The sequence below is a fragment of the Aotus nancymaae genome, unplaced genomic scaffold, assembly GCF_030222135.1.
Source record: "Aotus nancymaae isolate 86718 unplaced genomic scaffold, 86718_ANA_hifiasm-v0.15.2.pri h1tg000001l, whole genome shotgun sequence".
NCBI classification, from domain to species: Eukaryota; Metazoa; Chordata; class Mammalia; order Primates; family Aotidae; genus Aotus; species Aotus nancymaae.
The window spans coordinates 2,492,140-2,506,481 of NW_026988412.1; the positions used below are offsets into that span (position 1 = coordinate 2,492,140).

The 14,342-nt window shown below is 49.3% G+C and overlaps 1 protein-coding gene and 1 long non-coding RNA gene across 2 annotated transcripts in view; one reads left to right on the forward strand and one right to left on the reverse strand.

Annotated features, from left to right (window-relative positions):
• Positions 1-4,353: 4,353 nt before the first annotated feature.
• NXT1 (nuclear transport factor 2 like export factor 1) lies at positions 4,354-8,268 on the reverse strand. Its single transcript, XM_012438551.2, has 2 exons — positions 8,001-8,268; positions 4,354-5,078 (listed from the first exon to the last, which is right to left on the reverse strand). Exon 2 carries the CDS (start codon positions 5,015-5,017, stop codon positions 4,595-4,597), a length of 423 nt encoding a protein of 140 aa, XP_012293974.1. The 5' UTR covers positions 5,018-5,078; positions 8,001-8,268; the 3' UTR covers positions 4,354-4,594.
• Positions 8,269-8,546: 278 nt separating this feature from the next.
• LOC135274215 (uncharacterized) overlaps positions 8,547-14,342 on the forward strand; it is a 34,533-nt gene continuing 28,737 nt past the window's right edge. Inside the window, exons 1-2 of the long non-coding RNA XR_010341997.1 lie at positions 8,547-8,738; positions 11,122-11,246. This is a non-coding gene — a long non-coding RNA (uncharacterized LOC135274215). The remainder of the gene's footprint in view (positions 8,739-11,121; positions 11,247-14,342) is intronic.

Sequence of the window (14,342 nt, forward strand, 5' to 3'; positions counted from 1 at the left end):
AGAGTCCACCCCAAAATGAACATGGGTCACCTGTAACATGCATGTTTGTCCAGTAAGCATAGGTCAGGACCCCTTTCATGAATATTCATAGCTCTTCCTGTGGCCTGTTGCATATGTATACTTGGCCAAGCCTCTCAGCTTAAATTCCTGTTTTGGGCCTCCTTCCTTCCAGGTGCCTATGGAGCTTCTGCCAGAGGCTAAGCTTCCCAGCCTGTCAGAAGGGCAGCCTTGCAGAATATCACCCTTTAAAGAAATAAGGCTCGCCTTTCTAAGTTTGTGATTTTTTTTTTAGTCAGTAATACCAATAGACAATTCACATAAGAGTGTGAATGGCATACTTCACTGACAATGGAATACTATAAAAACAACGATAAACCACTGATAAACGTCAAACTGACAAATACAGTGTTTCATGCTGCAGAACTCTGCATGAGAAAAGTACACGGAAGTGAACAATTTTTATGGAAGGGCGTTCACTGCAGTGCACTTAGTGAAACTTTGGAAACAATCTATTCACCTATAAGGAGATGGCCGAATAATTGATGATGTATGCAAGCACTACATTATTATGAGGTCATCAAAACAACGTTAAAAAATATGTGTAACAGCCTGGGGAAATGCTCACCATGTTATAATGAGTAAAGACGGCTATACTATTTTACACAGGGTCTGATCTGATTTGAAAACAAATCTATAGAAATAGACTGGAAAGAAATGATCAAATTCTAAACCCCACTAAGAAGAACGCTGAAGCAGGCGCAACCCCAGCGCCCCGCCCACTATGCGCCCGCCCACAGGCTCGTGGGGGCGCGGCCTTGGCTCAGGCTGGGCGGCACTCCCCGCCCATTGGCTATCTCAGAGTCCGGCCCCGCCCCTCCCGCCCTCTGGAGCTGCTGGGATCGGTCGTTCCAGGGCTCTTTGGTGACGGAGGGCGGGGCTAGGGCGCCGGAGTCACGTGGAGCGCGCTACAGCGATTTCTAGCTGACAAAGAGTCCTCCGAAGGGTCCTGAGCGGTCGCAGGGTAATGTTGTCGGCCGAGTCCATGATGCTAGAACCTGCAGTTGAGGGCGAAACTGGCGCGACCCCCTGCGTCTTGGTCTCTGGCTGGTGGCCAGCGGGATCTGAGCTGTGGTTTCCCCCAGCTCCTTTGCGGAGCTGCTGTCCATTCCCCAACAGCCCCACTCGGCTGGGCAGCCCACCCTCGGTCAGTCAGTCCTGGAGAGAACTGCCCATGGGCGCTCTGAGTTCCGAGAACTGCTCTGGGCGTGGCGTTCGTATCGCGGGGGCCTCGGCTCCCAAGCGAGGGAAGAGCAGCCCGCAGAGGGGCGGCGGCCGCGCCAACGGTATCCCAGGTTAGGAGACGGCGCCCCAGGAGGGGTGTGGGCTCCGATTGAGAAAGAACGCCACCGCCTCGTGGGGGCTCTACAATGCTGCAAAATAGGTTACAATCCACATCAAATTAAGCATGACCAAAAGGGCAGCTGGGGTTCAAGAGTTGAGTTTTAATACACGCCTTTTACCTGCCTTAAAATTAGGCAAGTTGTCACAATGTTAAGATAAACCATTTCTCACAAGGTTCGTTGGTGATGTTTAAGTTTTTTTTTTTTTTTTTTTTTTTTTTTAGAAGGAGTCTCGCTCTGTCGCCCAGGCTGGAGTGCAGAGTGGCGCGATCTCGGCTTACTGGAACCTCCTTCTCCTAGGTTCAAGCTATTCTCCCGCCTCAGCCTCCCAAGTAGCTGGGATTACAGGTGCCTGCCACCACGCCCAGAGACGGTGTTTCACCCTGTTGGCCAGGCTGATCTTAAGTTTTGCATCCCGGGTCCCTCCTCTTACCTAGTCCCAGTCCTTTGTCTACAGGACAAAGCAACTTTCTGCAGTTTTCTGTTAGCTCTTTACAAAGCAGAGACTGGGCTCTAATTTGGCAAGGTGGTAGGGGAGGCAGGGCTGGTGTTTAAGGTCAACCAAAGCAGCATCTAAATCTCTGCTCTTCCCCTAAATTGTTCAAATTAGCAGCAACAGGTGTGCACCTTCCAAGCTTGCAACAGACCACATTCAGAAGCTTCTTGATTTCCTGGTGTTCTGGGAATATCTGGATCAGAGGAAACGTGGTTCACTAGGACCCCTCAGCTTCGCTCAGTGTCCATTTCACCTTCCGAGGCCTTCCAATGTCTCTTCTTCCAGAATTCTCCAAGCCACCCTCCCCTTCATCTCCACCACTCCCCAGGCCCCAGCTCCTGCCTCTCCCACCCCAGCCCCTGTTCTCCCTTCCCACCCCCTACCCCACTGGAGTGGCCTTTCATCAAACCCAAACTAAAGAAACCAACAGACCTTGCCTGTGACCACTACTCCAGGCCCTGGAAGATGAAGTGGAGAGACGGTGAAACACAGAGAAAGCAGAACACCTTCTGTTCTTCCACACCACGTGGTTTGTGGACATGTTCACTATAAGAACTCGCATTTCGTGCTGATTACACTCCACAGCACAATTAATTTCTTAAAAACAACTTTTCATAATTTAAAATTTACAAAAAGTTGTAAAAATAAGAAGACAGTAAACTCTTCACCTTCATCTGCCTTATAATTAAGGCATCGGGCAGCGTGCAGGATAGAATGGGAGGGCCTTGGGCTTTCCTTCAGTGGGAAACCCCACCTGCAGGGATGAATCTGGGTGTATCTGCTGCACCGCCGCTGGGTGATGTGTCCCAGAACCCTAGGAGGGAGACAGGCACACTTGTTTTGCCTTCCTGGTGGTGGGGGTGTGTTGAGGGCGGAGTTTCCCGGGATGCCACCTGCAACCAGGCTAGTGTGGGTGGGGATGCAGCGCCCTGTACCCTATCGGCCCAGCCCATGTGGGGGTCTGGCCTGGACCTGAGGGGCGGTAGGCGGGGCCATCCACGCGTCCTATAGTGAACAGTCTGCCCCATTCAAATCCTTTTCCTAACTTAGGATTATTGCAGTGTCAGTGTCACACACCCCAAATTGATAATGGCTTAAGATGGGATTTATTTCTCATTTAAAAAGAAGTCTTAGGGTGACAGAGCTGGGGCTATTTTGTGTTTCCACATGGTCACCAGGGACCCAGGTTCCTTTTAGCTCAGCACAATCCTACCTCTAGGGTATAGCTGAACTGTTCTCTTGGCCAAGACAGAGCCAGAGCCAGTGGTCAGGCCATCATAACCTTTCCAAGCAGCAGGATAGAGGGAGGGAAGAAGGGTCTGTTGAAGCAAAATTCCCACAAGTTCAGTCCTCCTACTTCACTGGCCAGAAATTAATCACATCAGGCCTAGCTACAAATTGAACGAGAAAGTCATCTTTCAGATGGGTCCCTTGTCCCTCAAAACACTGGGCTTCAGATAATAGGGAAGGGAAGGGTATCAAGAAATGGCCACCAGTGCCATCGTGCTCATCAGGACTCTTACCCTTCTCAAAATTTCCCATTCCAATATCCTGACTACCCTATCCCAAACCTAGCACACTCTCAACAAAGACAACTTAACTGGGGAAGCCGCAGCATGGCACACCATCTATTGGTCCAACTTCTACGGGGTTTGCTATTCTTTCTTTGGAGAAGAAATTTGGAGAAATGCAATTGGGGTTGGCCTTTAAGATCAGTGAAAGCAGCTTCTAGTTCTGATGTCCTCCATCCCAGTTTCAGTGCCCCTTTGTCTCACTTTGTCTTTATGAATGAGTTTAATATGGTGGCTTCATTTGTAAGCAGTTATTAGCTAACTCTAGTATTTCATCTTTTCTCATCATTTGGTTCTCAGCTAAGGTGCTAAGGTAGGGCCTAGGTGCTTTTAAAAACTGCCCATGCCCAGCTCTACCCTCAAAGATTCAGACATATAATTAGCCGGGCATGGTGGCGTGTGCCTGCAATCCCAGCTACTCAGGAGGCTGAGGCACAAGAACTGTTTGACCTGGGAGGTGAAGTTTGCAGCGAGTGGAGATTATGCCACTGCACTCCAGCCTGGGTGACAGAGCAAGACTCTGTCTCAAAAAAAAAAAAAAAAAAAAAAACAAAAACCACCACCCCACCCACCACCACACACATACACAGACTCAGGCATCGTTGGGTCTGGAGTATGGCCTTGGCAGATTTTCAGTGTTCCAAAGGATTCTAGTATGCAGGGGGCTGTGAATCACAGCTTCAGGTGGGTCACCTGTGTGCATACTGGTGCCTGGGGAAGGTACTCAGCCTTGATCGTCACCCCTGTGTGGGTGCTTCCTATTATGCTTTCCACCTTTAGCCCTCCTCCTCCCCCCTCAAAACCTGGTCAAACACATCAGGTAAGGGGAAAGAAGCAACATGTGTATTAAATTATTTGTCAGAATTTCCAGAATCAGAGTCTCTACTGAGCAAGTAGAAAAATAGAAAAGTTTACTACTTTGAAAAGGAAACTATGACAAACAAATACATATTCAGGAAAGGGGCTCCTAGAACTCGAGCAACAAAGAGTTCAGCATCACCACAGTGGCGTCTGCAGAGTCTCCGCAACAACAGAAATGAACTTGTGTTCCTCACATCCTTGAGCGTTGAGATTTGCATTTCTCTACAGAGCTAAGGCTGAATGAAGCAGAGCCTCTACCACCCGCACTAGCTGGCCCAGTCCTGGAAGCGGAAGCAATCACTTGCGATCTTCCACACTGTGTTGCTGGGTGAGGCCTGGGCAGTCAGAATGAAGTTCTGGTTGAAGTCCCGTTGTTTGTTGCCCTCAAATTTCACTGATCCACAGATCACAACAAGGACTGTGGTCTGGCTCGGTGTGGCTTCATCATGAACAGGCTGGCAGTCTACCACGTTGATTTGGAACTCGCTGGAAGGCAACATTTCAAAAAACTCACTCAAGGATTCTTGTCCTGAAACAGCATTGCCATTCCAGACCAGGGTGGCTGTGCCCATGTACAGGCGGGAGAGCAAACGCCGCCGCTTATCCATGGTGGTGTAGTAGACATTGACAAACTCCTCAGCAGCTCTGCAGGCCTGATCCACATAGGTCTTGAAATCCACAGATGCCATCTCTGGTTCTACGGAAGGAGGGCTCCACCAGGGTGTTTCCTCGGCCTTGGGGTACCAAGGGCTGCAGGGAAGTAAGGTTGAAGAGAACCCATGTGAATGCCAAAGTTCATTCTGCTCTAACAATGCAACAGTCCTCCTTTCCTACTACCTGCAAAATAGTTACAAACTGCAGAACAATGACTGGAGGCTCAAATAGTATACAACGCCTAAATGCCTAATCTTACTAAACTTCCGTTTGCCCATTGTTAAAATGGGATTGCCACTGTGGCATAACTGTAATATGAGAATTAAATGAGTAATATACATTAAGTGTTTAGTTAAAAACATTTAGTTACAGTCAACACTCCATATCTGAGGGTTTTGCATCCACAGATTTAGCCAACCTCAGGCCGAAAACTGCGAATATGTTGGGATGACTGTGCTACGCCATTTTGTTTTAGAGATGGAGTCTAACTTACCCAGGCTGGAGTGCAGTGGTGCAATCTCTGTTCACTGCAACCCCCCATCCCAGGTTCAAGCAATTCTCTTGCCTCAGCCTCCCAAGTAGCTGGGACTACAGGCGCCTGCCACCATACCTGGCTAATTTTCGTATTTTCAGTAGACACAGGGTTTTGTCATGTTGGCCAGTCTGGTCTTGAAATTGAACTCCTAATCTCAGGTGATCTGCCCACCTCGGCCTCCCAGAGTGCTGAAGATTATAGGCACGAGCCACCCCCAGCCTTAATGCCATTTTATATCAAGGACTTGGAGCATCAGCAGATTTGGTCTGTTGCTGGAATCAATTCCCAGAGGATAAGAAGGGCTGACTAGACCAGGAGTTTTTAAAATCCCATTTTATAAAATGGAGTTATTTTGACTATGGAAGGCCACTTTTTCCTGAATGCTTGCAACAGACACGACTGCCCCTGGGCAAAGATAGAGGACCATGTTGAAGGGAAGAATGGTCACTTGCCCCATAAAGGCCAACCACACCAATGAAATGCTCCTCAGATGCTGAGTCTGGGAAAGCCCATCATGAGCTCACCCGAGAGGAACCGGGAGGGCAGAGAAGGCAGGTTTCTTAAGAGGGTAGAAACACATGTGACATGAGGACAGAACCAAAATGGCAGCCATAATCCCCACGACAAGCTGGAAGAAGCAAACCTCTTGGGTGAGTGGGGATTAGAAGGGAGGACACTCAGCTTACACGGGTACTAATATCCACCAGTGCCTCAACAGAAAGACATGTTAGAATTCAAAGTTCCTGGAGTGTGGGCACAGAATTTGAACTGTAGCTGAAATGTCGAATTGCCACCTCCAATAAAAAAGTCCTAAACCATAAAAAAAAAATCATATTTACTTTTTTTGGGGTACAGGCACAACTGTTATGTTCTTTTCTCCATAACTGAAATATTTCACTTAAAAAACAAATAGAGAACATTACTAAAATAGTGGATTACTAAAATATAGGACATTACCAAAATAGTTCATATTTACAAACTTAAATAATGACTTATTTATTTCAAAGACCTTAACTTTTTTTTTTTAACGATTAGTTTATGAAATAGATAACACATTCCACATAGAGCTGGAAAGAGCCAGGTACTTGTAACAGCTGACAAAGGTGGTGGTGCATTGCCTCTGGTAAAGCCCTGGCTGGGAGGGAAGCTGTTCTAAAAATGAGCAGTTAAGAGCCAATTTCAGTCGTGGGTATTTCCACTCCCTCCACAGACCTCAAAGTGAAGCCTCAACTGTACTCTGAACTGAGTACACCGATCCCACGGTATCTGTGAGGAACTGGATTCAGGAACCCCGAGGATACCAACATGTGCAGATGCTTAAGTCCCTGATAAAATTTGTACTGTTTGCATATAACCGATGCACATCCTCCTATATACCTTAATCATCTCTAGGTAATGTGTAATACCTAATATAATGTAGATGCGATGTACATAGTTGTTATGCTGTATCGTTTAGAAAATAATCACAAGAAAAAAAAGTCTCCACGTGTTCAGTACAAACGCATTTTTCTTTTTCTGAAGAATATTTTTGATTTGAGGTTAGTTGAATCCACCCCACAAGCAACCCACGAAGAAGAAGCGCTGTGTTTGTAAAGGGCTTCACATACATTACCTCATTTAAATGTCCCCACAAAAGGATGAGAAAGGTATTAATCTAACAGTTTTACAAATGAGAAAAGGGAAAACTAGGGCTGTATCAAGGAAATGACGGTAAGTACACTCCTGATCTATCATTCACAAGACCAGACTGAGGGCTGAAATTTTGTCAAGACGATGCTATCCTTTTACTTATGTAAACAAGTCTCCATGAACACAACTCCAGGACTGCTGGCGTGGAAATTTTCTCCCAGGGACCCCATTTCTCTCTGGCTGGAATTCCCGACCTCCACCTCACTCCTCCTCCCTCCATGGCACCAGTACCCCCATCATCTCAGAGATGCCCCTCTTCTCCAGCTGTGCCCCTGGCTATCTTTCCAAACACAATCTAACGATCGGCCACGCCCCCACACCCCATAGAAGGATCATCTCCACTTTTTGGTTCTCAGTTACCTATGGGGCCGTCAGCCCCGCTGCCTGTCTAATCAGAAAAAGAACCAGACCGTGAGAACTGGAGTAAGAAACTGTGAAGACTGGCGCCTCCTCCCACGGCCCGCACCGTCGAGTGTCCAGAGCTGGACGGGAGAAGCTGCCACAGTGGCACGGCCTTACTTCCCTCGAGTCGCCTTTAATTCAAAACTAGACGGACGCGCGCCCTGCCCCGCCCTCCTCACACCCGAGAGCTGCTCCGTGCGGGGACGCGCCTTTCCTCATTGCAAAGCGAATTCGCTGCCACGCGTTTTGCACAGGCGAGAACCTCACGCCGGCGGCAACTCTACCACGTGGACAAAGGCACAGCCGTGTCTCATTCTCGCCAATGGAGAAGAGCGTGGGGTACGCACGACGGGCTGACTTGGGGGTCAGACCACCAGCGGACGGCAACCTACCTGCGCCGCGACGTCCCGGGTCAGCGCCGGCAGCGGCGCCCACGGTCGGGACGCCCCCCGCGCGGGCCGCAGCTCCACGGAGGGGCCAGTCGCGGAGGTCACAGGGTGGGCCCACCGAAGCCTAGGGCAGGGGCACGGGAAGAGCTGCCTTTCTCTCTTCTTTCTTCTTGGAGGCTTAGTCTGGGTCACCCGGGCCCAAGAACCGGGGGACTTTCCGGCGCAGTTCCGCGGCTTCCCGCGCGCGGCCAGCCCGGCTCCGCGCAGACGCGAGCGTCCCGGCCCGCCCTCTCCCTCCTTCCCGTGACTGGCAGCGAAGTAAGCCAGTGGGACTGCGGGCTGGCAGGCTAACTCCGCCCAGGTGTGGCGTAAAGGAGGCGGTAGTTTCCGGGAGCATCACTTTTCCAGAAGAACCTGGCGAATCCGCCCTCGAATTTTCATTGGTCCAACCGGGTCACAGACTCCGGCCCGTCTGGTTAGGTGGAATCTCTGATTGGGCTAAACCTCTCAGGTCTCGCCCTTGGAGCTGGGAGGGGCGTTCGCTTTTCTTTCTGCGGCGCGGTGAACGCTTGGCGGGAGAGGGAGGGGAAGGTGGGCGGGATCTGGTGAGGCGCTTTCCCCTTGTCCCGCATGCGCCTGTGTTGGAGTGATTTCAGGTAAAAGGTTCGTGAAACGTCGCCGCTTCCAGTCACGGCCAGCAGCAGCCGCCTGACCCCACCGAGACCTTCTGTCCGGCAGCGTGTGAGGCACCGCGATGCTTGAGGCCATGGCGAGGGCAACGCCGGTCGCGCCCGGTGGAATCCGCGTGTCTGAGTTCCTGAGCCGATCACGCTCCTTGGGAGTTTAGTCCACTTAGAGGCGACGTCTTGGTGGATACCGAGGAAGCCAGTTTTAGTCAGATGGGAGACGTAGCTAAAAGTGGGAGGGGACTGGGGCGAGGGGAGGACGTGAGTGAGGGGGGTGACGGTGGCTCCCCACTGCCCTGAGGCATGAGGAGCCCCGGGAAACCCGGGTCCGGCTGGGGTTGAGATGCTGTTCTTCCGGGTCCTTAGCTACATTTCAACTGCTCTGGAATGAGGACTGGATTTTACAGAATTATACAAACAGGCTCAACAAGATGTAACCACTGTGGAGGCTTGAGAAACTTAGCTTGTAAAGTAAAAGAAAAACCTCCTTTCTTCAGACGGAAAATTCTCAGCTCCATCTGCTGGTCTGAGGCTGAATAATTAATTGCAAAGCCAGGAGAGGACTGGATGTGGCTAGATGAAGTGAAATAAGCTGTGCTTTCTTGGTGTCCTGTCGGCTTCCTTTGCTTGCATTCCTAAGAGAATCTTGGTCTCAGATTTCAGGACAAGTTGAAAACAGTTGGGCTATTAGTATGCTCCCCCCACCCAAACACACACACACTTAAGTTGAGTAGGTAGAAAGTTTGGATTATTTAAAAGACATGTTGGAGGCTGAGCAGAGAGGGTGAAGGAGCATCTTCCGGGCTTTATGGACTAAAACGGCTTTATAAACTCCAGGGCAGTTATACTTGATCTAAATCAGCATGGATGGAATGGAAGTGGGAAAGAGTTGATTTATTGCACGCTCAGCAGTTTGGATGTTGTGCTGCTTTTAAGTTTCCTACATAATAAGCTCCTTTCATTTCTTTCACATAACTTACTGGGGGAGGTACCATTATTTCTGATTTTATAGATAAGGAGGCTGAAAGACAAAGAACCATCCTGGTGTCACAGTGTCGATTCATAGCTAGAAAAGAAAAACATTAATCCAGCTCCAAGACCTTTTAAAAATATGAGACTTTAGTCCTGAGAGGCAGCTGTTCTGCCTTTTAGGTTTGTGGGGTCTGCCTTTATGTGAGAGTCCTTTTAGGTTTGTGTCTCCAGCATATAAAATTGTGCCTGACCCATAGCAAGGGCTCAATAAATACTGTTTGAATGAACAGACAAGCCTGGGTTCAAATCATTGCTTCTCAACTGCATAGTTGAGATGATCAATCCTCAACACTCACTCCCTGCTCTCTTTGGAAGCGACCCTTTCTTTTATTTCCCTATGATCCTGGAGTTTGGGGGTCAGAGACATCCCTGGCTCCAAGGGGCACAAGACTGGCACTGTATGCGCTGAGCCCAGCTGAGGGTGGTGGGAGGCCCAGTTATGAACACTGACCCTGGAGGTGTTTGCTGAGGGATTCTGGGAAAAGAGATTTTTCTCCCTTCCCTTCTGGACCCGTAATGTGTGGATAGCCCTGCTGCAGCCATCATGCTGTCCTGAGTGGTAGACCCTTGATGGTAATGAGGCAGACAGGAAAGCTGGGAAGAAGTCAGGCTCTTGATGACTATGTTGGGAGTCAAATCGTCCCTCGAGTTTGGACTTTTCTGTTTCAAGAGCCAGGAAATCCCTTTTATCGTTTATACTATTTAAAATTGGGCATAAACATAAAGTTATTTGCAACTTGACTAGTGTGGCTTAAGCATTAGCAGGGTGGCTGTGGCAAGTGAGCCTTTCTGGGGCTCAGCTGCCTCCTCTGTAAAATGGGGGCAGTGATCGTACCCATCTCCTCAGGCTGATGTGAGGAGCAAAGGAAACAATGCATGCTAAGTGCTTCATACGGGGTGAGCAAGAAGCAGCATCCAGAAAGCGTTAGGAAAGCAGAATCATGCTTTGACATTTTGCCTCTACTGCAGCTTCCTTATTTGCCAAGAATCCCTCCAATGACTGGCTTTTAAACTTGGAAGAAGTGTATTGACAAATTGGTGGGATTTGTCACCAAATCGCATGGGCACCTTCTGAAGATGAGCCCAGTGGCTTAAGCAGCCATGGAGCCAGCGGTCCCATGTGCAGCGTGGAGCCCATCCAGGGAGGAAGGGCACATCTGGTCACACATGCAGAGTCCTTGGCAGCTCTGATGACAAGCTTGACTTAAGGATCTTTAAGTCTGTAAACACAGGATTGATCTTTTCCTTCATTGTCAATGTTGTTCTCTGGAGCAGGATCTTAATAGCATTTGCTTGCCATGAAAGGCTGCGTGACTTGGAGCCAGGTGATCTATAGTGACAGAAAAGCAGTTGTGACTCTAATGCACTGCCACTAAAGACACTTTTTTTTTCCCTCTGTCTCTCAGCCTTAACAGGATCGTCTGAGCCACTGCCAGTTCAGAGTGAGCTGGGGCTGCATTTCTGGGAGATCAGCTGGGGACCTGACTTTTGAAGAGATTCTGAGGATCACTGAAGGAGCAAACTCTATGAGGTAAGATAATGTTTTGCAAAATCTGAGCTCTGCCTTCTCTGCCCCTCAGTTACTACCTCTGTAAAATGGGGATGTGAGCACTATAGACATTAAATGGCAGTGCATCAAAGAGGCACCATCTGGAGCATTTGCCCAGCCTGCAATTATGCCATTTGTCTGAGAAGGTTGTAGGGATCATTTCTGGTTTGGATCTCAGCGCTCTTCCCAGCTTAGCCACCAGCCATCTAAAATTGTGGGAAAGGTCAGATGGCTGCAAAGCCTCTGTGTGGGGTTGGAACTAACTATGCATATTTATCAGTGTTTAATGGAAGACTGCAGGATGCTTGCAGAGTCTACAGAAGTCACTAGTAAGGTGGCCCCTTGGGTCTGGGAACAAGAGCTGGGCAATGGATACTTCAGGTGCTGAGTTGAACTGTGACCAGTGTCCAGCACCTGGGAATCTCCGCTAAAGTCAGATTCTCAGGAGAGACTTGGATTGGCCCAACTTCAGTCACATGCCACCCCTCTGCTGCCCAGAAGGGATGAGTGGCCTGAGGGACAGTCCCACCAAAACCACCTAGGGAGGAAGTTTCTCAAAAGAAGTAAAGTGGAGGAGCTGTTCCCAAAGGAAGGAGTGGGGAGTCTGAGAAGTCAGGAAGAACTGAGGCCATGAGCACAGACAGAGGATGAAGCAGAGGTGAAGGCTGTGTGACCAGAGAGAGAGGGCAGAGCTGGAGTAGGACATGCGTGCACACACAGATGCATACATGGATACTCACATGCACACTTACATGCACACACATGAGCTATAGAGAATGATTGCCTTGATGCCTTACTGTGACAGATCATATATTCTGAAAATGGCCGCAGAAAAGTTTCTGGTCCCATGTGCTCATCTAGAACCTTAGCTTGCCACCCCCCATCAGGAGATAGTGTTGAGTCCCTCCCTTGATCAGGCAGGGCTTTGTGACTGTGTCAGCTCGGGCTAAATGGTGTTACGTGGCTGTCAAGGTTGGCCTATAAAAGGAGATACAGCCGGTGCTGCTCTCTAGCTATACATGTCCTTGGAGCCCAGCGTTGTGCTGCAAGCAAAGCCCAGCTCCAGTTCAGCCACCCAGCAGCAACGCGTGCCCAGTAAACAGTTGTGTGAGTGACTTGTGTGAGCCACCTTGGTCCCAGGTTGGGTACCCAGCTGGCATGGCTTGGAGAGAAATGAGCCTACCCTGCCACACCACACCCAAATTGCAGATTTGTCAGCAAAATAATGGTTGTCATGTTAACCCACTGAGTTTTGTAGTGCTCTGCTATTCCGCAAGACAGCCAGAGTTCTTACTCATTACTTTCCTTCTCCAAGTCCTCGTTGTGGTCCTGCACCAAGGCTCCAGGGAATAGCCTAGTACCGGCAATAACTCCTTTTTAATTTATGTGTGACTTGGGTTTGCCACTTGCTGCTAATGGAAACTTGAAAATAGGGCCCCTTGGCTGGATGTGATGGCTCATGCCTGTAATCCCAGCACTTTAGGAGGCCGAAGTGGGCGGATCATGAGCTCAGGAGTTAGAGACCAGCCTGGCCAACATGATGAAACCCCATCTCTACTAAAAATATAAAAATTAGCCAGGCATGGTGGCAGGCACCTGTAATCCCAGCTACTCAGGAGGCTGAGGCAGGAGAATTGCTTGAACTTGGGAGGCAGAGGTTACAGTGAGCTGAGATCATGTCATTGCACTCCAGCCTGGTCAGCAAGGCAAGACACTATCTCAGAAACAAAAGGAAAAGAGAAAGAAAATAGGGCACCTCAAGGCCTTATATAGTGATGCCACCTTAAAGAACTCACCACAGTCCTGAGGCTGGCTTTCTAAAAATGGATCCATTGGCCAGGGACAGTCATAGGAATAAGCTCACAAGGCTGCACTCCAGAGGGGGTGTCAGTCAGTTCACCTACAGCCAGAGCCAACTTCCCAGGGACTAAGCGGCATGTGTTCTCTGTGTGAGCTGGTGCAAGTGGCTATAAGAGCATGGGTCAGAACAAGGAAACACAGTCGATGGCATGATCCCAGTGACCAAGGGCACAAGCTGACAGGGCCTGAAAGGTCTATGTTCCCAGGAAGGAACGTGGCCACCAGGGAGACCAGATACCCCACATGAGTCTGGTGACCACAGTCCCTTCCCACCAGCCCTGCCCACATTTGCCCCTGTAAGTTACCCCACCCTTTTTTTGGGGTGTTTCCACATTCTGGTGATGAACATTTTAATTTGTTCACCTCATGTGCTGGGAGCCTCTTTTCTTCTAAAGGTTACATTACATAGGTATGTTCCAAGTCTTACTGACTTTTAACTCTCAGGGACAGTGTTATTTCTCTGCTTCTAGGCAGGTTTTATAAATTACTGTGTAGGAGGTACCCAGCACATGGCACATGCCTTAGTTTGTATTCCCCAAGAAGCAGATACAGAGCAGGTATTTGGTGCAAGTCATTGATTTGCTAGGCATAAGGGTGTGGGGAATTGGGATAGATAAGGAGAAGATTACCCAGGCTGCCGCCACTGTGGGTGACTAGATCCTAATCATGCTCTGTAGCTCCTCATAGAACAGCATAGAACACATGCTTCAGAATTCTTCCCCCTGGAGGGCAGGGAGGGGGTCGGAACTGGGGAATTTACACACAACTCTTGAGACTTGAGGGCTGCCGGGGAGGGTGTCATTTTCTTGTCTGGCAAGAGGGGCAGAGGATCTTTTCTTCCAAGGACCTAGAAAAAACCCCTTAGGCATTTGGAAATCAGCTGGAGCCCTCTGAGAAGGGAAGTACCAAGCCTCAGACAGGCACTGAAGTGTCAGTCATAGCAGTCATTGTGAGAGGCTGCACAAGCAACCTCTGGAGGACCTGGCACATTCAGTGTCCTTCACAAGCAACACCATGGTGACCTTGGGCATAGCCTTGGAGGTGGCTATTCCTATTGACCCAACCATGCAAGCCAACTGTAAATCTGAGTGGAAAGGGGCTGTGAACCTCATTAAGCCATGGGTGCTCAGAGCTGATGACACGAAGAAAAGGTCAGATGTGTGATCCTTGCTTTCAATGAGTTGAGCTTTGAGCTGAAGGCATGGCACTTAAAACACA

Coding starts and splice junctions, on each gene's coding strand:
- NXT1 (XM_012438551.2), bottom strand. CDS start 5,017: ATGGCATCTGTGGATTTCAAGACCTATGTGGATCAGGCCTGCAGAGCT.